Source organism: Caloenas nicobarica, chromosome 5, assembly GCF_036013445.1.
Source record: "Caloenas nicobarica isolate bCalNic1 chromosome 5, bCalNic1.hap1, whole genome shotgun sequence".
NCBI lineage: Eukaryota > Metazoa > Chordata > Aves > Columbiformes > Columbidae > Caloenas > Caloenas nicobarica.
The window spans coordinates 58,809,861-58,834,568 of record NC_088249.1 but is presented as its reverse complement, the minus strand read 5'-3'; the positions used below and the strand labels follow the sequence as shown (position 1 = coordinate 58,834,568).

The window sequence follows — 24,708 nt, the reverse complement described above, 5'->3', positions numbered from 1 at the left end:
CAGGCGCTCGCCCATCACCGCGGGGAGGAGGAAGGGACAGGCATAGCAACCACAAGCCCAAAAGCAGAAAAGCGCATACCTTCAGCTTGGAATGAAAATCACGAGATTTCCTTCTGGCAAGAACCTGAATGTGACTAGACACCTGCAGGGTAGGGGAAGGGAGGAAACAAAGGAAAAGCCTGTAACCATGGAGATGAAAAGCCCCCTACAACTGGGCAAGCCAAACGTACCTTAATGGCGGCTTGAATTTCTCGAACTTTCTTTCTTGCTAAGACCTGTATGTGACTAGACACCTACATTGTTCAGGTTTATAGGGGAAAAAAAAAAAACAACAAACAAAAGAAAAACAAAAGGCAAATCAAATTTAAAATGTCTATTTTTTTCTTAAAAAGAAAAACCAAAAACTTTTCTGAGGGGAGGAAGTTATTTGCACCTTCAGTAAGCTCTGCTGTTAAAGATACCACATTCCCAGCCAGATACCAAGCTCTTAGAACCGAGGCTTAACAATACAGGTCATCACTGCTGCAACTTGATTAAGGAAAAAAAAAAAAAGAAAAAAAAAGAAAAAAAAAAGTGTAACCCACCAGGTTGTGCATTCAGCTACAAGACAGAAGACACAGTTCGCAGTTGGACGCAGCCCATGTGCTTTGGTACAGATCCCATCCGTGGGCAGTCCCTGCACTCTCGCACGGAGAGCCGACAGGATTTCTGCCCCATCTGCCAGGGATGCAGATGCCCACTCTGACCATTTGCCACTAGGCTCGAGACATAACTTGGCACCGAGGAGTTTTATCCATTATTTATTGTGTTCTGCAGCTCCAATGAGGAGCCTCAGGCTGTGCTTTCACTCCACTGAAATGCTCTAAATTCTGGAACAAATGATAAAACCCTGGCACGACACAGGTCCCTGAACCTGTGCTGGCTTCCTCGGTAATCTCAGCATTAACTCTACCCACAAAACACTCATGTAAGTGGAGACCAGTAACTTGACAACAGCTTGAGTGATGTCCAGGTTTGGCCCATCATTTTGGTAAGAAATTTGTATAAACCCCGTCCTGCACTAGACCAGTTATTGGTCAGAAGTTGTTGCCTGTGCAGTGAAGGGTCTGGGTCCAGATTCACATTCCTGTTTACTCAGGCACATACTGAAATCCATGCTATTGATGATAAGGGTTTAACAATGCTGCCCAGCATCACTCGTTAGCACTCAGCACCCTACAGCCCTCTGCGTGAAGGTTTAAAACCTGCAGTGATGGTAAAAACTGCTAAAGAGAAATCTCTTATTCTTATTTGACCCGGGGCATACCATATCAAGTGTTGTACATTTTTCCTAAATTAGTTACAATTCCTGTCTGGGAAACAACAAAGCAAAAGAAAAGGAGAAACAAAACTTTATTTCCTTCCTCTATAAGACTATTCCACAACAATAGTACCAAAAAGCCTGTATTTTTAGTAGAGAAGCAAACAGTAATGCATAAATGAGCATAGCCCCTGGAGGCCACCTTCAGAGACTTCTTCAGGAAGCAGCTCAGGAATCAGTTTGCAGTAATTCAGAGTTAGACTACTGCTTACTAAGCAATTTTGTAGTCAAACACGTAGACCAAGTTTTCACACATGTTCATTTGTTTTGCTTTCAGTGGGATATTAGTGGTGTTAAAGGTTATACAAGAAGCACAATCATAACGTTTAATTGCTCAGTGGAAACTCAAAAGTAACGACCATCGAACTTTTCCAGGCACTCAGTGTAAAGTGATTCATGAATCGCTATAGAGGGATGTACAAGTAGAGAGGCAGAACATCGCCACGTGTGAGCCACAACAGCTCTCTTGGTTTCAACGCAGCTCTACCAGCGGACACTGACCAGGGACCTAGCCCCAAGTTCTGCATTTCGACTCAGATGTGACTTTAAGATCCCAGCATAACCCCCAATTACTGGAGCCAGCATGGGCATAGCAGGGAAAAACTTAAGACCTTGTAATTTTTTTTTTTTCCCTAAGATTTCTTTGCCAATCTTTCGTTTGTTCATTCTCCATGTGCTGCAGTTACCCTCCTTTCTCACGTCTTTTTTCATCCTTCGTACATATGTTTTCTTCCTGACAAAGGACACCACTCAGAGCAAAACATCACCCAGTCCAAAGTGCTTTAAATCCGAGCGCTGGCAGCAGGCCACCTTTGTGTGTGCTGGCTCAGCATCACCTTTCCCTGCATCATACAACATGTGTAGCATGCAAGCGTACGAGCCTCTGCCTTCCCCTTCGCCACGCACCTGGACGGGGAGAGGGGGAACCTCGCGCTTGATGTTAGAGAAAGTGAGGGGACTCTCTGATTTGCGAAGCATTTTGAAACAGTGCAAAGGTTTAGTAACCACCACATAAACTACACAGAGTGTGTGCCTTCTGAGAGGCTGCTGATCACTGTGGATATTATAAATTAAAGGATTTAGTCATATAAGTTAAAAGTTATATGATAATCATCTCAAAAAGACTCAAGACTGGCTAGAGGTTTATTGTGACTCTTTGACGAATGAAATCTTACTGTGGTCACAGACCAGGAGCCTGAAGGCTCTTAAGGGAATTTTATTATTTTTTCATACTGTAGCAAGTACTGCCCATGACCTGAGCGCATGATTAGGATCAGCCCTGCTGGATAGCTTTTATTTATTTACCTCTCATATTCAAGGATTGTAATCTCTATTATATAGGTGGATTGGCTGGACTTTTAGAAGTTCCATTATTCACCATCTCAAAATAATCATTATATTCTGTAATCATCCTCATAGAGGAATAAGGCACAATACTTTATGCTTCTGCTTCAACTTTTGATATTTTTTTTCCCCAACTACAGGGAATAGTAGCTTCATGTACACATAGCTTAATAAAAAAATGCATCCTCAAACCGACACTGAAATGATGCACAACATAAAAAAAGGAGTTTTAAATATTTTCTGAACAGCATGTATTTAATCTGAACAGTGAAGTCAATACATCATCTCATCAGAGCTGAAGCACAGACAGCCACTGCAGCCAAAAATGCCATGTTTTGTCATTCACTGACATGCATACTTCCCCACTGGGTTATTTTACCTGCTTCCTGGTCCGTGTCTTCCCTGTTCTAAGTTTGATGTATCTGGCTATCAATTCATTCCTACCTGAAACAAAGAAAAAATTCATTATGAAGGACAAGAACATCATATCCACAAACACCATCAAAATACCACATTTAAACGTATGAGTTCCATGCGTATGAGGCTATGTTTTCTTACATCTAGTCTGCTTTTCCTTTGCGAACTATTTATCAGTATTTCTCATTTTTCATCAGTATTTCTCTTCCCTCTCCTCAACAGACATTGCATGCGCCACACCACAGAGGGCTGTGGGTTCAGGGTTTTCCCACTGAAGTCCTGCAGCTGTTTGCAGGCAGAGAAGCACCTCCATGGCCAGTGGTGATTGCCATGATGTCTTGTTGGAAAAATCCCTGTGCTGGGGGTTGACACAAGGTCTGGGCTCCTCTGGTTTTGCTTCCAACTGTGCTGGGTGGCGTTTGCTCCCCCAAAGCACCGGGACCCTGCCGTAAGGAGCAGCTGCTCTCAAGAGGGCAGTGTGTCACCCGAGCCCAAGAGCCAATCACCCAGATTTTACAGTTTCACATCAGCTTTCCTCCAAGTTTTAATTCTATGAGAAAGATGGCAAAATCTGTCCTTCCTGCCAAGAAGCGCTCTGCCTGCTCCACTGACCGAAACCACTGTCCCAGTTCAGCAGGTTATCAATCACACCCTTAACTCGACGCACAAGAGCCGTCACCCTGTGGTGACTAAATTCCTGCTGCAGTGGGGTCGATCAACACAGTGGTTTGTTATTTAGAGCTCTGTTTCTCTTGGAAATGTATAGTGTTTCCCAGTTTCTAAAACGGCTATTTGACTCTTCTTCAGTCACATTTTATGCTACCTAATACAAACTAACATTTTCTTTCCAAATAATTTCCTTCCGAAATATTGCTGACATGGAAGATAACAGAGTTTTATGTGGTGCCCTGTTTATTTTCACTGCATATTATGTTATTTCTCCATGAGTTGTAATAACTTAAATATACTTGTTCAACAAGTCCTAAGTTATGGAGTTATTTGCATTCAGCACAGGGGATAAGCAGACTGCGTGCAGAAAATGAGAAAACGGATTTAGCAGCAAGCTGCAAATGGGGAAGTTAAGAAAATAAGTTGTAATCCACCAACTTATTTTAAAGTTGACGAGTGCATAAATGGAGAGTGCGGAAAGATATTATATCAGCTGGGGAGTCAAGCTCTTTCAGTTCAATGTTGCAGAGGAGAGACGGAGAAGTTTTGAAGCAGCATGCCTATGTCAAAGGGCATTTGGTTGACTGGAAGACTGAAAACGATTCATCAAACTATACCTTCATTTTCCTTTTTCATTGTCTTCCGACCTGAGCCTTATTTTACAGCCTTTGTCTCACAGCTCCCCTCTCTTCCATGGTTTGGTGAATGGGTACTACAATATGAAATATCAACATGCTTCAGAGTAGAGCTTTGTTTTCTCCAGTTCCCTTTTTGTTTTGGTCTGGACTGGGGGCCAGGTTTCCTGCAATGCACCACTGTAGAGGCAATGTGGGATTTGTATAATAACTCTTCAGCAGGTCTCTTCAGGACAAACTTCAAGAGGTAAATTTTGCATGAGCAAACAGCTACACGAGCAAGCAACATTTCTGAACACAAATGAGGGATTTCTGTATGCAAAAAGAGCAGCTAGTTACCTAATTTCATGCAAAGACCTTGTCTTTTGGCAGGACAGCAGTTCTTCAGCATCGTGCCCACAAGGTACTTGCCATTTCCAGTGAACAAGAGCCTTTGTGTTCATGGGGTGAATCCAGGGAATGCTCAATCTCTGGATCTCTCTATTCTTGTGTTCTTTCTCATGATCCAAACAGTTCACTTCAAATATGGAGAATGAGTTTTCATAGTGGTGGCTGTCCTGCTATGTCCTCATGCTGTAACAGCAGCTACCTCACAGTGACAGGACTGCAAATTCACTTGCAGGTGTTGGACATGGGCAGAATGGAGCTGCTCTACTCTTCATTAATATTAGGTGGAAAAGTTCTACAGTGGAAAAATATCATACAGTTTGGGAAAAGGAAGCATCAGAGAGGTTGAGAGCCTGAGGCCACCGCGACGAGAAGGGAGAGAAAAATGTATACAACAATAGCACATAATACTAAATGTGCTCTGGACAAGAGTTTTCCAAAACCTTCTTGCTCGGTACTTTTTATGCCTCTGCGGTATCCCTTTAATGAGTACTAGGCTAGTAGACAGTAAACAGGTGCACAAGAATTAAAAGAAAACAAGGAAAATGCATTTCGCCACCTGCCGAGGGGGAGTCTGAAGGGGTGGTAGCCTGTAACAGCAGCCCCCTGCGATCTGGTGAGATTCAGAGATCACCATATTCCTGCAATCACTGGTGTGGTAGGTGGTATGAACACTTTACTATTTCTAAATGTATATTTTTATTTAATTGAGGAATGTTATATCCACTCGTCCCCCCTGAAAGTACCTTCTTTGAGTATCTTTTAAGTATGTGCATACATTAAGCATCCAGACTAGTTTCTTGGTACAACGAGGGTTGTCAGGTTGTCCTTAGCAGCAGCTGGTGACTCTGCAAGGTCAATGACTCCATAAGGTGATCTAAAGGATGCGTTACCACCTCTTGTCCCTCAGTCTGCGTTGAAGATGTCTCCAATACACGGTCACTCACTCCAGCCATCCCTTGCCCATTAAGGCAGCGCTGTGCGGCCCTCAGCTGTGGCTGAGGAAGGAAGAGTTAAACCTTCTCATGGTTTCACGGTTTTCTTCCCCGTTAAGAAAGCTAAAAAACTATTTTTAAAGGAAAGCTCAGATTCCCAGGCAGCCACTTGACAGGAAAAGCAGCTTTATAAAAAACACCAAGCACTGAAAGTCTAGGTCGTATTATTCAAAATACCAGTCAAGTGCTGCTTCCAGTCGAGCCCCAGTCCATCCATGAAGTGCTTTGACTTGCATCAAGAGGGGGTTTCTTCAGCCGTTATCTAGCCCGGCAGGGGTATGACTAACAAGACTGTGGTTTTGCAAAGTGATCGCTTCCCCTTAAGGTGAAGTCTAGCTGGAGCCTAGCTCAAGAAGAGTCAACAGGGTAGAATAATTTGACTTAAATTACAGGGAGGAGGAACTCTACAAGAAACCATGTAAAGTGGCTGCAGCAACAGCGTGATATTTTCCTTAAAGCCATGTTTTCAACACAGTAAAGAAAGATGCATCATGTTTGGCCAAAGCAGGAGATGCTGTAGCCTGCTGAGGCTCACTGAATATCTTCTGCCCATCCACAGTGACCTAAAAAGACATGACTTACCAAAAAGCCATAAATACATACATACGCACTGTGTGACATCTATGAGATGGACGTTCCCAGCTAAAAGTTTACGGCCTTTATGTTATCTACCAAACACCGGTGCTCTTCTTTACCAACCCGGACAGATACTAACAGAAAAGATCTTATCTCCCAATCAACTAAGGTCTAGAGAGGATTTTAAAGAAAAGAAGGCTGAATAATCCTAGAAACACCCTTTCCTGTTCTCAGGAATGAGAAGAGTCTGAAAGAAAAGGAGGCTCAAGGAATTTCTTTAACTGGCCAATAGAAACCTTAGGGTGAAAAATGCTCATTAATAAATACATCTGTTTTTCTCTAGGAAGAGCTCAGCTGTGGAAATACTTTCCATACACACCCTCCCTCTCTCTCCCTGTCATATATATCTGGGAAATTGCCTGGTAGAAGAGGTCAGGTTTATGAACTGTAAATGTTCATCTCCTTCTTCTTGTCATCCCCTGTGACAGTCTCCTGCTTTGAATGTTTTGGTTCAGGTATCAAAGAGAAGTGTGGGGAGGTGCCTGGTCAGATAAAACATCTTCATAGCACAGGAATCTTTTCTGAGGATCTTGAAAAGATCAGGAGAGGACCACCACAAAAATTTTATACAGGTTGTCTTTTCCCCCCCCCCCTTTAAAATTCAGCCTTTATCTGTCATGCCCTTCTGTACCATCAGTGTAATTGCAAACTATAGTTCTCCCTGGACTGATGCTGAGGAAGAGGCATTTTATACAACAGAAGATCTTTTAAATCACGGCATGAAAAGGGGTTCAGCTAGAAAACAGTGCAGATGCTAGAAAACCTGCGAGGCTTTGTGGGGTGCCAAAGCATCACTGTGGCCACTCCGAGGGAAAGGCCAGGCCCTCAGGGCAGCCCTGCTCCCGCCAACCAGCGCCACACGGCCTCCCTCCGCCTTCCCAAACTACTGCCCCAGCCCTGAGGAGCATCACCCTCAACAAGGGACTGCGCAGTGATCCCAGACACCTCACAGGCAGCACAAAGGACTGACATTTCTGCTCTTCTTGTTCAAAATAAGTCGCAGCAGCTGCACAGTGGGGAGGCTCCCGCCCGCCTCGCCCCCGGGGAGGCAGTTGTTGCTCTAACAGAGGCCCCTTGTGCAGGGAACCCTCCCCCACTAACACTATTCCAAAACCAGCCTAAAGCAGCCAAGCATCAGCCCCCACAAAGGTCTCCATGAGGGTCCCGGTTGCAACCCTTGGTGCTGAGGGTGGGCAAGGCCCCCAGAGATGAAAATCACCCCATGGATGAGGAGGGCATAACCAGCAACCCCTTCGCGGGCCAAAACCAGCACCACCACCTCTGCATAGGAGCCTCCAGGCCACCACAGGCAGCTCTACCATGATGTGCGTGAGCTGTGGACGTGTCCCCAGCCATGCCGGGTCCCTTTCCACAGGTCCAGGCCACAGGCATTGCTGCTCAACCCTGGTCCCCACCAGCAGCGGGGCAGCGAGCCGGTGCATCACCTCCCCGCGGAGCCACCGGCCGTCTTTATTTAGAACATTAATGACACAAATTAAACCTACGCCCTCACAGCTCCCAGTAACATGCACCATCCGAATGCGATAAAAATAAGCAAGTGTGGGAAATCAAGCCAGTTAGCAATTCGGAGGTGAGCAGCTAATTTTAAAAAGTTTTCATACTCAGCAAAATAATTCAAGTAATGACCAAGTCGAAAAGCCTATTCTTTTTAGATAATGCCGTACTACGACCTTCTCAAAATTCTATGAGATTATGGCTCAAAACAGGTATTTCACATCCTGAGCGCAAAGTCTGGGGACAGACCTGCACAAACATTTTATCCCCAAAGTCATGTTCACAGCCATATTTTCACCGTGGCAAAGCTTTTCAGCTGGTTTTGGTAAACTCCACTTCTGGTTGACTCCGCTCGAAGCTGCTACGACAACCTGGTGATCACAGAGTGCTGCACATGGTCCCAGGGGCCGAATTTGACAAGCTAGGGGGAATTTTGCTTGATGAGGAGCCTGACGATGAGCTCGCTGCACCCCAGGCCGGCACTGTCCTGGGACAGCCCCTGCGAGCGGCACCGAGCCCTTTGTCTCGCTGCTGAGCACAAGATGGATCCAGATCCCAGCCGATGTCGCAGGGGTCCGTACACGGACATCGTCAGCAGGAGCGGGCTGGCTGGAACGCTTTCTCCATCAGAAGGTGGCCATGTGGCTCTTGGACAGCCGGGCTCGCTGCCAGCAGATGAAGAGCCGCTCCGCCGCAGCACTCGGCCCTGGGCGCTTTCCTGCTCCGTTCTGCCGGCAGAATATCCGGCTTTGGGAGAGCTCGCCTAAAATTCGCGGGTGCCGCTTTCCGAAGACGCTTTAAAGCTAAATTGGCTAACAAAAAGCCTCTTGTAGATAAAAGAGCTCTGCAAGTCAACAACTGGCTAAGCAGTTTAAACCCCTAAGTAAGGCATCCTCTATTTAAACGTTATAGGCAAATCTAATTTAAGCTTTTAAAAATATTACGGGCAGGTGTTTAAGTCGTCGGCACACTGGGTTTTGTGAGGGCTTGCGAGGGGGCTGGGCGGCGCTTCCCAGGCGGGCAGCATTTTGTTCAGACAAGCTTTCTGCAGAAGGGCCACGTGACACAGGCCAAATAAACAGCATCTGGGGATTTTCAATTACAGACCTTCACCCAGCATGCCTGCACTGTAATCTCTACCAGATGAGGCTCAGGCCTCACTATTTTCAATAATTCACACACTGTGTACACATAACATGACAATAAGGGCATTCATGCAACCGCCTGATTCGCACATCAAAGCTCCCAAATGGCCAGCTGTAAGCATGCTTACTGCTGAATAATTCATTCTTTTCACAGGCTTGAAAAAACGCTCAGCGGGAGTTGGCAAGCTTGTGTTCTTTCCTGTGTGGTATGCTAAGCTCAAATTTTGAAAGAGGTACAGCCCCACTAAAAAGAGTCAGAGATCCAACTATTTAAATGTGCATTTGCGAGCTTTCGGATGGCTGCTCACAAAAAAAAAAAAAAAAAAAGGCACTACATTTCCAAGTGGGTAGCGGAGATAAGATGAACTAGCCTACATGTTTTCTGGGGCAGGTGTTTAATAGAAATAGAATGATAAAACTGTTTTCTGGAAGGTAGAATATTTTTTACACGTATTCCTCACTAAATATCTTAGATATACCAGATACATAATAGTTAACAAATTCAGCAAACTTGAAATTTCCACATACTTAGCATAAATTTTCTACTATACGACAAAGAGGGTTTTAGTTAAGACTAACACGTATGAAAAAGGCAAACACAGAAAGACCAGAGCTAATTCTGTAACTCCTATCTACTGTTCTTACAGATATGGGTTGAATACTGATTTCTAGATGATATTTTAACAACTTCGAGTTTGCAGCTATGTCTCTGAATCTTTAGCTTGCAACTGGTGGGTGTTCCAGATTTTGAAAATACTTTGGTTTTACACAACAGAATCATCATTTCTTTAAGAAAAAAAAAAAAAAGAAGGGTCTGCTTCATAATATCAAGTTTTCTCAACTGTCAATCAATGCCAGAACCAGCAGGATCAACTAGTCGTGACCTCTCCTTATAGCAAACACATGCTGCTTACCAGCTGTGGACTGTGTTTTTTACACCCTTTTCTCTATCATTCAGAATGGCTTCCTCCTAATCACAATAATCCCAAAAGTGCTAAAACATATCAATCGTCCTTTAAGCCCTGCCTACAAAAGGCCAGCCGTCCTGCCTTTATGGGCTTGTCCAACAGCAGCTGATACTTCATTCAACTACAAATCCAATTTAGCAGTTACAAGAGGTTTAGCATCACTGGAAAAATATTGGTGTTGATCCTGCACTCTTAAGTCAGCAAATATTCCTTTGCCATATTGTTTAGCTTTTTCTGCCATATTTACACTTCTGCTGGATTTCCCTGAATGACTTCAACAACAGCATTTAACCTCTGAACTGGTAATATTTACAGTTGATCAAACAGCAATTTTAAAAATATGTTTACCACAATTACAGAAACATAAACCTATTTGTATTCCAACTGTTACGATTCTGAAAAAAACCCCAACCAACAACTCTAAAAACAAACACAGTCATTTCATTCAAAACCATAGAGCACACTTTATGTACTAGTTATGCAGGATGTTATTTATTATAGCCCTTTGGGCAAGTTCATGGCAATTCTTTCACTTACGCATTTTTAATTGCCAAGTGAGCCAATGCAAACACTCCCTTGATCCCCCTCCGCTTTTTTGTTGTTGTTGTTTTTCTTTTTTTCCCTCTTTGAGGAGCAGTACCTGTAATGCCTTAAAGATGGGAGAACCTGTTTAGGGAATTTACTATTCCCTAGCTCAAATCTGTGGGACCACTCAGTTTAGGCACCCTTTAATAATGGGAATATAAGGCAGGAGATAACTCCTCCCGCCTCGTGGAAGAGAACAGGAGCTGCTTTTCACGTGCTTTGTAGTGAAAATAATCAGCTTCGAGCCTGCAGCGAGGGCAGGATTTCCATCTCTCTGCACAGGCACTTGCTGGAGGGCCGGGGCTGCCCACAGGGAATGGGGTGGGGGCAAAAAAAAAAAAGAAAAAATAACCAAGTGTCTTAGACCTGCTGGAGCTTGTTGCATAAATCTGCACCCCTTCCTTCAAGAGCCAAGGCTCAGCTTTTGGGTTGGGACCATGCACAAAAGTGGCCATCTCAGGACAGGACCCGGAGGAGACGAAGACGGCGGGGTTCCTAAAATGGGTTATGAGGGCTGCCCGAGTGGTGAGTGTGTATGGACGCACACACAAAAGATTACAATAAGCCACTTAAGCATTATTATACACAAATTAACTGCTTGCAAAGTGTACTGTAACTGGGTTGCCCAAGAGGACAGGGAAAAGAAAAGATCCAAGAAACAAAATAACCAAAATAATCCCTTTGGATGCTAATGAGCAAACAATTACAATGACTCATTGAAGTTATATCATAATGATACTCCCAAAGAAAAGAACTTTTTTGTGTATTGTATTAAAAACAACAACAATAAACTGATCCCAGATTGAAGCAATACCACAATTTAATTTATACAGAAAAGGGAAATGACCTAATAGTAGCATGGGAAGATATTCTCCTCATGTCAAGTCCTAACCTTTGTTTTTTATTCCAGCTTCAGTTGCAAAGAAAACAACAAAAAAGACCCATAGACACATCTGGTTCAGAAGTCTTCATTGACACTAATGCAATGCATTGGATTCTGTTTGGCAGCTCTTCATACTGGGAAATATTCCACATAAGCAATGTTTATTAATTTTCTTCCTCTGAGTTTTTAAAAACACAGACAGCACATATTTCAAAGAGAGAGAGGAGAGATCCAGAGATCTCTCTGAATATTCATTAATTAATATTTTGTCAGTGTCAGTTGTCTCAACAAAAGAAGGTTTTATAATTTACTCTAAGCCCCATTTAATTAAAATTTAAATGCTACAAAAATACATGGAAATTTTTTGCTCCCTTGTAATTATATTATTTTCTACTTATTATAAACTGTATTTTACCGCAACCAAAAATGCATTTCAAAACAAACAGCAATTTTTAGGCTTCAGAATATACAAAGAAATCCCCATAGGAAAAAAAAAATTCCCCAAACTTGACCTTTAACATCTCTCTGGATCAGCTACGGATGTTTAGTAGATTATACAAAAACCTAGATGTCCTTAATCTGACATTCTTTTTTCCCCCCCCCTCCCCCTGCTATGATAGGAACTCTTGGTAACCTATCTGCGAAGGCTCTGTGTGACTTGCATGTGCATATGTAATTGCTGTGTTGTTTTCCAAAGTACCTGCAATTTTTCAGTGACATGAACAGCTCAGAACAGAGACTCTTACCCAGCGCTACTGGCGGAAAGTCTCATTTGGACAGGAATCCTTCAAATACACAGACAATGGGCTGGCTGACCTGTCATGCATGATGGATGAGTTAAGGGGATTAAAACCACTATTTGCATTAGAATAGATAAAAATTAGCAAAATAGAATTTCTCAGTAGGTGGCTTCAGTTCTGTTTGTTGTCTTAGGCAAAATGAAGTTCATTTTTAAAGGAATTACAATTGTTTAAGCAACGCTTATTTGCAGAGGAGAAATTTTGGATGCTGGTTTGCTTTCTATTGTCTATTCTTTAAGAAATACACTTTAACTATCACTACAAGAGTATCTTTTTTCCCCGTGTATCATATTAAAATATTACACAACTACAATGTTCTAACTGCTTTAAACTGTATGTATATCTTAATGCTTACATGTTTCTAAGCTGCATATACCCAAAAAAGTGTTTTGAATTCTGAGGGAGATGATCAAAAAGACCAAAAAATTAGTTTAAATTGTGTATTGATGCTTCACTGGGGTTCCGAGTACGAGCCTGTGACTCAAGACTTGTAAGAGACTGATGCTTGAAATACTGCATGTTTCTTTTGACTAGATTCATATTGCACATAGTGATGGTACTTAAAAGACTCAGAAATGGCTGCACAAAGTAACAGAATGAAAGACTTGCCTTACAGAATAGCATTATATTGTTTATACTATATAACTTTGAAAGAAATGTGTATGAACAAGTGGGTCCACGCAAGTAGGCAAGCAGATATAGAAACTCCAGAAACATCCACGGTCCATCTGCCCTCACTCCTGCAGAGAGCAACAGGGATTTGTCTGTCGAACAAGAGCTGTAAAAGCAATGGAGGTCCCCTCTTTGTAAGGCTCACACATCCACTTTGCAGACAGTGAGCAGCCTCCAGAAAACCCACCACATTTTAAAAAACATGCCTGTGGACTGCCCAATATGTTTTTGAAGTCCTTGTGCGTTTCAACGGTGGGCTGCAGTCGGACTGGTGATAGAATCCACTTGCCCCATAGCAGCATTAATAGAAAGCAAAGCTGAGGCGTTAAGGAGGTAAATTTCCTCCACCAATGACATTACAAACGGGAAAAGCTGTGACATGATTTCTCGACTCAGCGTGTACTGTAATGAGACTTTAGAAGAGCGGGTCACTTCTCTTGCTCAGCGACGGGGGTTCTGGCCAGATCCAGGATCTGTCTACATCAGGCCAATGCCAGGGCCCACAGGCAGGTCTGGGGTCCCACCACGCAGCCCCCGGGGAGGGGACGTTCATCTGCAGGCAAGGGAGGACCGCGCGAGCCGCCTTCATTTGCAGCTCCGCAGAACCCTGGCATTTTGTGCAGATCTGTGCACTAACTGTTTATTTAGCTTATGAATTATTTGGTGTTTGTGTCCCATGCAGTTAAGATGCTTTATTTTCCCAGCAGGTGCAAAGAAGTATTTAAATTTGCATTATATCCAGGGTATTTGGACTCAGTTTGTGTTAAGATGACAGCTTCTGACAGCAGATGGGCCAAGTGGAGAGACGTTTGACCGGCATACGAAGGAGCTTGGGATACATCCAACACTAACCTTGGTTTCCAAGTTATTTCACAAGCACAAAGTAACATTTTGTGGAGATTTTATAGCTAACAATGTCGTTCTAGCTACAGTACAGTAAATATTTTGCTCTAGTTATGAACCCACAAGAGAGACCCACAACATACTCGAGCTACAGGGTAAGTAATTTCTTGCAAACTCAATCTCAAAATATGCTTAAAATTTGGTCTCTTTTAACTCTTGTTTTAGCCTAAAGAAAGACCTGTCCATATTTCCAGGTGTGATACGAATCTGTCCAGATCAGTTGCCCATTCCTGCCTTCCTGCTGATCCCATCGGGGTCACTAATGTCTGAGCTAAAGTGGAGGAGAAGAATGATATCTCTGCACTTCTGAAGGATCCCCAGGACACCAGCCCAAGGGGAGAAAAAGAAATCTTAATGCCATCCTGAACTCAGGTATGAGAACACAACAGCCTGTTAAAGAATGGAAGATGCTACTGCTTATTTTGAAGCTCAGCTATAAGGGACAGCAATGAAGAGCTGAGTAATCAAATAACACTGCACCATAACGTATTTTGTTTAAATTTAGACGTGTTCCTTGTAACCTACTCATTCATCAGAGTGAAAAACACCTGCCCGGCTCTTGCTGCCCCTCTGCCCCAGGCTCCGTGGCCTCCAGAGGCTCCAGCAGTCCACACTATATGTCCCAAGCAGTGTAAATACTGTGCTGCTGACTTCATTATCATTGAAAACACCCATTTGGGTCTTTCGAAATCTGCAGGATTATCCCGAAGAATCATAAGGAAATTTTGCTTTGTTTATCCACCAAAGGCATGAGAGTCCTAACATTTGTAATTTTCTTTATCTATTATTTTACTTAAAGTGGGTGCTTTGGATGACGGAAGGGCTCTTTTAAAAATAATTTTTAAGGGGTAGGATATGCCATAGAGCCAAAAGAAAATTACAGTTATTTATAATCTTTTTACCACTTATTTGTTCCTATAATAAATCACTACTTTCTTTCCCTTCCCAGCTCATGCCTTTACTTTACATAACATTTATCCAAAAAGCGTACATTTGGAAAACCTTTTCTTTGTTTATTTTGGCTAAATGAGTAATGGAGTGCAGGCACAGTTTCATGCATAATTCTTAATCACACTTTCTTTAGGCCTGATGCAGGAGAAAAACTTGACAGTCAGGTTGTTTTGTGGCTGAGTGCCATTGACATGGGACTGGGAGAGGAGACTGGGCTTCCAGCAGCAGCTCTGCCGTGTTTCCTGGTTCAGTCTCTACATTCTCTTCACAGTTTTTGGCTCTTATAGAGGTTAGTTCTCTAAAAATTGTGGTGAAAAGTTGCATGAAAGAAGGACTTTTCTTCTCAGCTCCAACAGGCCTTGCTGGGGGCTGCGGGTCCGGGGCTGGCATTGGGACAAGGACAGAGGGACACGTCCCTGTGCAGTGCCCACCGCTAACATCACTGGTCTCACAGCGGGTGCACTGGCAGGAGCTGTGAGCATGTCAACCTCACACATCAGAGAAGAAAAAGCTTAAATGCACACAGATCTGGAACTGCATTCAACATTCATTAATGCCACTTACAGATTTCTACCCCTACCAAGCCCCCAGTTTGCTCATGTGACTTTATCGTCTGTTTAGTCTAACCTGCTGATATGGTAACCTGTAGTCTCCAGTACATAAAATAATTTCATTTTTCTTTTGAATGATGGCTCTTTATGCACTTTTCTCTATCCTCTTTCAATGCTCTCTCTGTCTCTCTCTTTCTGTTTTTTACCTTCAACAGTAAGGACAAGCATTACCAATCCTTCCCCTTCCTCAGTTGTTTCCAGGATAACCCTCCATCCCACATTGCTTCAGCTTTAAAGATCACTGCCCATCCCATACCGTACAGACTCTACGCTACTGGACGCTCAGGCTGTCACACACCTCAGGAAGGTTATTTTGCAGGCGCTACCTCCTAATGGGCAAAGCCCTGAACAAGACTCCTGCATCCTACTTCTAACTTGGCCAGTGGCCAGATGGATGCATCTTGACACATGGAAAATGCAGTATCGAGGGAGAGAGTGGTCCTGAGCTTCACTGTATGTAGCCAAGACCAACAAATGAAAAAGGCTTTTAAAGCGTTAAATACTGTACAGTTGGTTTCAACCTTCTGACACTGGTATGAATTCTAATGAGTCCCTTGGCCAAAGGGTACTTCAGAGCAGTGGCAATGAGACCAGCATCCCTCTTCCTAATTCACAATTTTCTGCCTATGCAAGCACAGAAATAGTCATCCGGTGCTTTGCTAAAACACAGGCAAGTGTTCAGAGTAGTACACTGTACCTAAATGTCTGTCAAGTCCACCTGGCACGAAATTTCTCAGTTTGACAAAACTCCAAGTACTCTACTGTATTTTGATCTTTTTCTAGTACATGTATTGGTCATGAAGGCATTTTTACTGAGGCAACTGGCAAATCCATCCTGATCCTGGCAATTGCACCAGTATCAACATTTTAGCACACACTAGATTTTTGCTCTTAAAAGACAAAGTCATTGGGTTGGCCAGAGAAATTCCACCTGACATCAGGCAGAGCTATAACATATGCACAAAGAGGTTAAATTAGTGCTGCAGAGACTTATCAAGAGTGCTTGCAAGAGTGACATCCCTTTCATCTTTTGTGAGATGCATACGAATATATCAGTACTCACCCCTCCAGACACTAAATTGAGCCATAAGGCTGATTTTCCATGAGGACTGGTGGACTTGGTAGTGTTAGGATAATGGTGGGACTCAATGATCTTAAAGATCTTTTCTAACCTGAATGATTCTGTGGTTCTATGACATAAGAACAAGAAATAAAAATACATTTACTTACCTCAGAGGCTCACAAATGTTTATATGAAGCTATTAAAAAGCTGAGATTTAAACCAACACATTCATTTAAAGGAAAATGAAAGGTTGTTTCTGGTATGGCTGATGCAGTTATATGTTTTCTGTTGGGGGAAATTTATAGCCACATTATTGCTGTCAAGGAGGGTAGTGAGTCACAAGGATTTCCAGATGCCATGTGTGAAGTTTCTCATTTCCCTTACTATACTAAAGTACATTATCACCCAAACGCAAACATGCTTTAAAAAGTATCTGTGTGGCCGCCTTGCTTGGACTTAAGAGATTTTTTTATTTGTTTTTTCTTCTCCTTTCCTTTCTTTTTAAACTAGATAGGAGACTGTACTGCAGCGCTCCCCAGGGGTCTAATACTGATCATACTGATGCCGACAGTCATGCCTGGGGCTGCACCCCTACTGCACGCTACACCCGGACAGTGAGAAAACCTGACTGCCAAACAGGAACATTTCACTTGCAGAAAGTCAGTCAAAGGAGTGGAAGAATTTCTGCCACGACATTTCTCAGAACAGCTATGAGTGTGAAAACAGGAATTTAAAAGGAACACAGAAGATGAAATGAAAAACATGCTGAAGTTTCTCCTGTACTTTTAAATACAACTTTCCACAGCAGCAGGGAGCTGAGGGCCCCGTCCCGCTGTGTGGACACCAGTGAGCAGCAGGGATGGCGTCCTGCACAGGTGGCCACCCTCAGATTGAGCAGGGCATTCCCAAAGACGGCAAGCCATCCAAAGGCAGAGACCACCTCCAGGACAGCTTCAGCAAGCCTGAAGGAGAACTCTCTCTCTTCTGGCTGCCTGGGATTGCTGCACACTCAGGCATGAGGCTTTCAAATGGGAACGGCTGCAAAGGAATGCCTTGCAATTAATGACCTTTCCAACTCTTCCTAGGAAAATTATAGGAGAATTAAAGCTAGAAAATCTTATTCAAGGGAATAAACTTTTGTTCCCAACTGGATTTGTTTTTTAAAAAAGAGAACACAGAATTAATGCAAAAGTACAGCACAATGGTGCTGAAAATAAGATACAGGTGGAACCATCAGAAGGCTGATGCTGTATAATCCCCACTGATTTTTTTATTTACAGTGAAAGCCAGTGTCTCAAAGCAGGTGTTTGATCTTGAGTAGGAGCAAGAAAAACAGTTTTGCTCAAAACCCAGAATGCAACAGAAATTCTGTTAAGGAAACAGGGACATGCCGGCATCCCTCACTCCAGCTGGAGAACTTCCCTACCTCTGTAGGGCCAGGGGACAAAGTGGCGCCCGTTCCTGAGGTACGCTTAGCGGAATGAAGGCTGAGGAGAGCACCGGGCCAATGGCAACTGAAATGATTGCATACCAGTTTTATTACATGAGCTTTTGTCCATGATCTCAAGAAACAGTTTCCATGTCTTCAAATCTTTCTTATTGTCCTCCCACGGAGGGTATATACAACATAAGCCTCAGATATCAAAAAGACACTCTTAGAAGCATTAAAGCAAATCCCTGAAACTGTGTTTTCTTAATCACACCAGATACTTAGCTTGCAGTACAGCATTTTCTGAAAGAAACATAAATATGAGTAACAAAAGTCGTCCTTCATAAGCTCTTGTGCTCCACATCAATACTTCAGAAGAGAAGAACTGAATCTCTGCTACAGCAACCGCTGCAAATAGTTGAAGACTCAAGGTGCAGAGCGTGCACGTTTGATCAAGCAGAAAACATCCAAAGCAATTACTTCCATAAACTTAACACAAGTCAACGTGGATGAACACCTTTTCAAATCTATACATGGCAAATCATTGCCTTGCTGTAGGATCATGATTGAAGCGGAACCACCTGAATCCTCCTGGCACTCACTCCTAGCTGAGGAAACTCCTCCAGAGCGCCCATGGCCTCTGTCAAGGCTTCATACTCCAGTCTTGTCAAAAACCCGAGTTAATACATTGAAAACAAAAGTGTCATTACGGTGCTTTTAAAATGATCACCCTGGCTTCTCCTTCATCTATTCATTTCCAGTAGATTAATTAAAGACTTAATTAAAATGTAAGCCAATTTATAAAAGTTTTTAAAATTCAGTAACTTGGATCCTTCCATCCTAGTATTTATTTTCTATTGTAACATCTGCCATTATGGCAGGCTTTTGTTTCCATCTTTTCCCATTATTACCTGGACAAAGGGCTCTTTTTTATTCTCCAGATTAAAAAAAAGTGAAGATGTCAGATATTTCTATGTGCATAAGTAAGGCCTTTCAAGGGTAAATATGAGCTGAACAGCCTCAGCAGCTCTAAAAATTAGTTCACAAACTTTTCTGCCTGAATTATTTGCCGACTCTCTGAGCACTGGAAATACTTTGTGCGTCTGAGAATCTCCACAGAAATCAGATCTCGGTCCATCTTCTTTCTGTACCTTCCCAAGCAAGACCCCCAAAGGCTCCCACCTGCCTGTTGAGAGATGTAAATACCCGAGTGTTTGCACGAGAGAGAATGCAGTCAGACTCACCTATGTCTGCCAGGCAGATGGGGGACATGGGGGACACAGGACTGTGCTGTGGCAGGATCACGGTCTCTCACTTGAAATGGCTTTTCTTAGTCTCTGCCTTTGCTGAAGAGCTGCCGACTGTTCCTTTTGCTACGGCCCATCCTGCCGGCATTATCTCTTAAACGAAGAGTTGTCCTTGCATTGCTGCCAACAGTAGCTTTGAACAAGTAGGGAGGCCTGGCTTCCTACGGCTCTGGGTCCCTCAACAAGCTTGTGCACGGATTCTGGCGCCTCACCTCCTGAGGGCTACACTGAGCCTTTCCCCAGCGAGATGCTCATAGGGTCTCTCTCCCATCTACCCACTTCCCTGTTTTACATTTCCTAAAGAGCATCACCTTTCTCTCCAGTTAACACTGAGCAAAGGATTTGCAGAAGTGACTGGGGAGAACTGGCAGGCAGACGTTTGTGGCCTGCTTTGGAGCTGTGGACAAAAGAAAAGTTGAAGAGAGAGACAGAGTCCCATTCCACTGTTGTATTCAAATTTGAATTTAAAGCTCAGCTGCTTGTGACATTTGAACATGATTGAAAACTGTGGGTGAAGAAAACTCATCGCAGCCGTCTAGATCCTCTGTCCTTGCAGTAACCAGTAAAGATCCCATGAAAAGAACAAGAGAGACCAAAGTGGATCAAGAAGTTTTCCTCTTCAAAAAGATTTTCTCTTCTAAACTTGTAGTTTCATGGCTGTGCTTGAGCACAGAAGAACACAGAACCTGGGATAAAGCTCTTTATGCTGGAGACAGTGGGCAAAAATAACAAATTCGTTCCCAGTTCCTACATCTGGTCTTCTATATAGCTGATGGTTCACACACTCAATACATATATCTCTTACTAAACTTGGGTTTAAAAGAGTTTTAGGATTAAGTAGAAATTATTAATATTTTACAATGCCAAATGTTTATGGGTGAAGAGACTGAGACAGTAAAACTGTTATTGACCTTATAACTTTAAATAAATGTTTATCTGGCTTTAGGAAAGAGTAAAGTACACTAAGTTATGTTAACCATTACAATTTATTCTCATTTAGGACACGTAAAACTAGTGAAAATTATACAAATTAGGCATATTTATTCCCTGTGCTTAAGATCCCTTAAAGTCAATCTTTCTCCTTGGAATTTGAAAGGTTTTATGGAAGCTGTTAGTGGCATCTTAAGGTGTGTATATAATGAAGAACTTGATTTTAAATACAGTGATTTTTTAAATTGCTGTCATAAAATAAAATGTACTTCAAAAAAATCCTGTTTTCTTTCACATAAATGTATTTTCTTTTTCTCCTAAAGTGTGGGAAGTAAAACAATCTAGCATTCAATACCGGGCTCAGTAGAAATCATTGGCCCGAAAGTTCAGCATTGCTTTCTACAACATAAAATCCAATACATCCAATAACAGATTACATTAAATTTGACCTAACCAGTGTGCAGGGTTCTTTATTGAGAAATAACATCCTTTTGCACAAAACCGGTATTTTGAAGGATCATAATCTTAAAGTGACCTATGCAAATGTAACACCTCTAGTGTTCCCCAAGAAGATTACATTACACCTAAGGATGATATATGCTTATGTCCAAGAAGGTTGAAATACCTACTGAGCCATGTAGGAATAGGCCTCAAGTATGAACTCCCAACACTTTTTTCAGGAATAAAGAAACTATACCATTTCATCTAGGAACAGTCTCATCCTAAAGTAGTTCAGTCTGTAAGAATGGAGAAATGGACCCATTTCACAAGAAACGGACACATTTCCACAAGACTTTCTTTGGTCAAGATTTTCCCATTTTCCCTTTATCAACCCACTCAACCTGCAACACAAATGCAGGGTTCAGTTCCAAAAAAAATACTAGCATGTTAAAGGCATCTGGAAGAGCAGTAAATTACTAGTAGATTGGAAAGATTGATTTGTGAAGAAGTTACAACGAAGTGGAGACATTGCAATCAGCATGTACATGGTGTAAAGATCGAGTCTCTCAGCAATCTCCGAATGCCCTCAATTCCCACTAGCAGACTGAAATCAGTGGGAGCTCAGGACATTCAACAATTCATAAAGGTTAAAGCAGGGCAATGACTGTTTTTATTGTTTGTTCTTGGCAGTGCCCTCTAAGAGGTAGATGCTGAAGGAATGTAAGACCTATGTTGTGGCAACTTTGCAATTTAGAAAGACTTAAGCAAAAGGGATAGGGTGGCGAAAAGGGGTGTAACAAGTGAATGAAGTGATCAAAGCTGGTGACGGCTGACATTCTCTAGTATTATAATACAGCAATCTCTGTATTACGCATAGAGACTATTCCCAAAGCAACTCAACTTACCTGTTATTGACATACCCATCTCCTACAAATCACTGTAAAAGTGCTTCTCGCATGCTTCGGGAAGCTGTAACCTAGAGGACTGCGGGTATTGTAGGTGGAGAGGTTTGGGGGCCAGCCCTGGCACCACATCGCAGCCCCGAGGAGAGCCCGTGGCACTGGGGGAGCCGCAGGGGCTGCTCAGGGGAGGTGGGGGCCAGGGGCTGCCTCGGGGCGCAGGCAGGACTGCTGCAGTTCGGAGCATGAAGGAGGACAGCTGAATTGCATAAAGACAAAAGAGAAGCAGAAGGGGATTGGTTTTGATGTAATACGTGAGAATATACACAGAGGGATCATCTTAACAAAGTTTAAGTATTAAGTGAGAAAATACCTTCCAGATTTAAAACAAGCTCCAAAGAATGTCCCATGTTGAGGCAATAAAAACTAAACTGGGCAATGCACTAGAAAATATACCAAGAGGAGGAATATTCCAGCAATTCAGGGTTTTTTGTTTGTTTTTCCTCCCCAGCGGATGTACTTTCTTCTTGTATGACCTAAAAATCTACACCTGTAACAGGGCACCAGGTGATGGGCACACCATAAACCGTGTGATAGGCCTGCAACACAAACACCTCGGAACCAGCCCAAACACAAAAACTCTGTGGTACCAATACTATTATTTACTTCGACTCATATGGTTAAGTTTTAGGTGTCCTGTGAGGAGCAGGGAGTTGGACTCAATGATCCTTATGGGTCCCTTCCAATTCGAGATATTCTATGATTTTATGACTCTTTTCAGTCACATTCCTGTAAACCCAAGTGTTTAATAGCCACACCCAGAAGGCACTCCTTATCTTTCTGGTTTTCTTACACAAAACAGAGAGTAAGAAAAGTAAGAGGTGGCAAATCACGGGACGATTCCTTTTTAAAGAACGGCTGCGGCAAGTTAGTACTTTATTAATAAAGTCACTCTTCTTGTTTATCTCACTTTTTCTAACAAATAACACTTTTTACTTAAGCATAGAGTCTGCATTTCTTATACACTTGGAATATGTCAAAATACTTCCCCAAGTCATCTCCTTTTCTTCGAGGGAAAAGTAAAATAAGGACCTACTGTAAAAGCAAGAGGCTGTCCCACCTTTAACTTCCTTCTAATACTTAACTCCAGGCTTAAAATTGTACCATATAAACACACAGAAGCTGAAACACCATGAGCAGCCCTTCCATCTACTTTGCTTTACACATTAAACCACGATTCAAACAGAGTCCATTAAGGCATCTAAATGTGACTTACCACATGCGTTAATTGGGTGGGGGAAATAAAAAAAAGAAAACACAACCCTCAAATGTGGACATTTATGTATTCCCATTATTCAGACCCTCTTGATGCCACAGTCTCTCACTTCTATAGTTTATAAATGTTTGATTTAAAATATAGCCATTTTATCATTTGTACCACATTTACCTCATCTTACCACTGTTCTGACTGGATGAGAAGCTAATGTAGCCTACACTGTCTGGTCAATTATTGCATGGACACCAGGGACCAATTAATGCCATCCATAAAAGCCTGAATCATTCTGTCAATTAACTAGAACTAACTATGTCATCAGATATATTACTGGTGAGCAAGTCTATTTGGTTGCAATATGTCTTGAAGGAGAGCAGCATCAAATGAATCACAATTGACTTGGACAACTGCTAGCATAATTTCAGAAGATGAAAAGACAAATGTGGTAGTTATTAGTGGTCCCCTGAGGAATTACGGCCAAGCAATTGTAATGTGCTAAGACTGAACTAGCAGGTGCCCACAGCACAAATCAGGCAGAGGGTTAAATCAATATTTTCAATTTCTTAGGATCAATCCAGTGTTTGAACAAGATGGAAACTTGTTAGCAATTGGCAGAATGTGTAAATGAGAAGTCAAACTTCTTATTATTTGTTAAAAAGGAATCAGTGCTCTGCATCATGCCCTTGGCACAAGGTAATGCTTTCATGATCCAGTTGCTTGGGCATTCACTAAAATATCTAGCAGTTCTTAAATTTTAATAGAGTGCAAAAGGTTACTTTAATACATGCTGAACATTCAGGATCTTTAAAAATGATTGAAGTGTCAATAGGAAAGTTTTTGAGCTGTGACAATAGCATAGTTATTAATGATTAGTGCAAGAAGCAGAAGAAACCTTGATGGCTTTAGGAAAGTCTCACCAGGAATGCAGCTCAACGTCTTTGGTACAACTTCACATTTATTCTGTTTCTATACAGAAGAACCTTAAGATCATTAAACGTTCCTTTACCAACTGAACAAGAAAGAAAAAAGTAACCTTACAAATGGATGTAATTTATCACTGCTGAGTTTAAAGATGCCTATAGCAGGACGTAAAGAGTTTGCATCATATTCTTTAGTTTTAACACAAAGGTATCAAATGCATCCTTGCATCTTATTATTGTTTTACAAAAAGAAGTCCCTGAAAATTAGGTGAAGTTTGGATAATAAATAGTAATAAATTTGAGTTAGGGGAACATACCCTTGAAATGATACAATAGACTGGGCACAGCCAAATCTCTGGGATTTGGAAGCAGATGGTTAATTAAAAAGAGGAAATACAACAAAACACAGTTTTGACAAACATATGCCTAAAGAAAGCACCTATGCTTCAAACATGAATGCATTTCTCTGTATGTTTGGCAGGTATAGGAATTCTTTGTATTGTTTTCAGTGTTTGGACTTCAACTCATGGGCACAGACAAGTGAAGAGGTAGGTAAAGCTCTTCTTTCACAATTGCCAGGAATAGAAATATTGTTTTTAATGTTCTTTGTTGGTCGTTGTTTACTTGTGAAGATCACAATAATTACAATATTGGAAAAACTGTTCATCTGACTGGAGTGCCTTTCACCCAAAGGATCTCAGAGCACTCGCAGCACCAGAGCAGGGAAATGATCTCTCGTTCAGCATATGGTCAACCTGTGAACTCACTGCTTCAGACAGTTATTAGCAACACTTCTATAGCTGCTGGTTTTTAAATAATAATTGCGGCTTTCACTGATACAGACCAAAATAATAAAGAGCACTTGAACTTTAAGAAATTGCAAACCCTTTTAAATCTTTACATTAGATGCTGCAGATGAAGGAGGAGATAATTCTTCTTTCTCAGCCTTTTCAGAGGAAAACAAGGGTGC

General features: G+C 42.2%; 1 protein-coding gene across 6 annotated transcripts in view; it reads right to left on the bottom strand.

Annotated features, from left to right (window-relative positions):
- TEAD1 (TEA domain transcription factor 1) overlaps positions 1 to 24,708 on the bottom strand; it is a 163,292-nt gene that overhangs the window by 43,693 nt on the left and 94,891 nt on the right. For 2 of the 6 annotated variants that reach the window (XM_065635383.1, XM_065635384.1), the window contains exons 4-6: positions 3,084 to 3,148; positions 231 to 293; positions 80 to 142 (exon numbers count right to left, since the gene is read on the bottom strand). In XM_065635383.1, coding sequence (XP_065491455.1) covers positions 80 to 142; positions 231 to 293; positions 3,084 to 3,148 — 191 coding nt within the window. The remainder of the gene's footprint in view (positions 1 to 79; positions 143 to 230; positions 294 to 3,083; positions 3,149 to 24,708) is intronic. The other 4 variants (XM_065635386.1, XM_065635388.1, XM_065635385.1 and 1 more) reach the window with 2 other exon arrangements.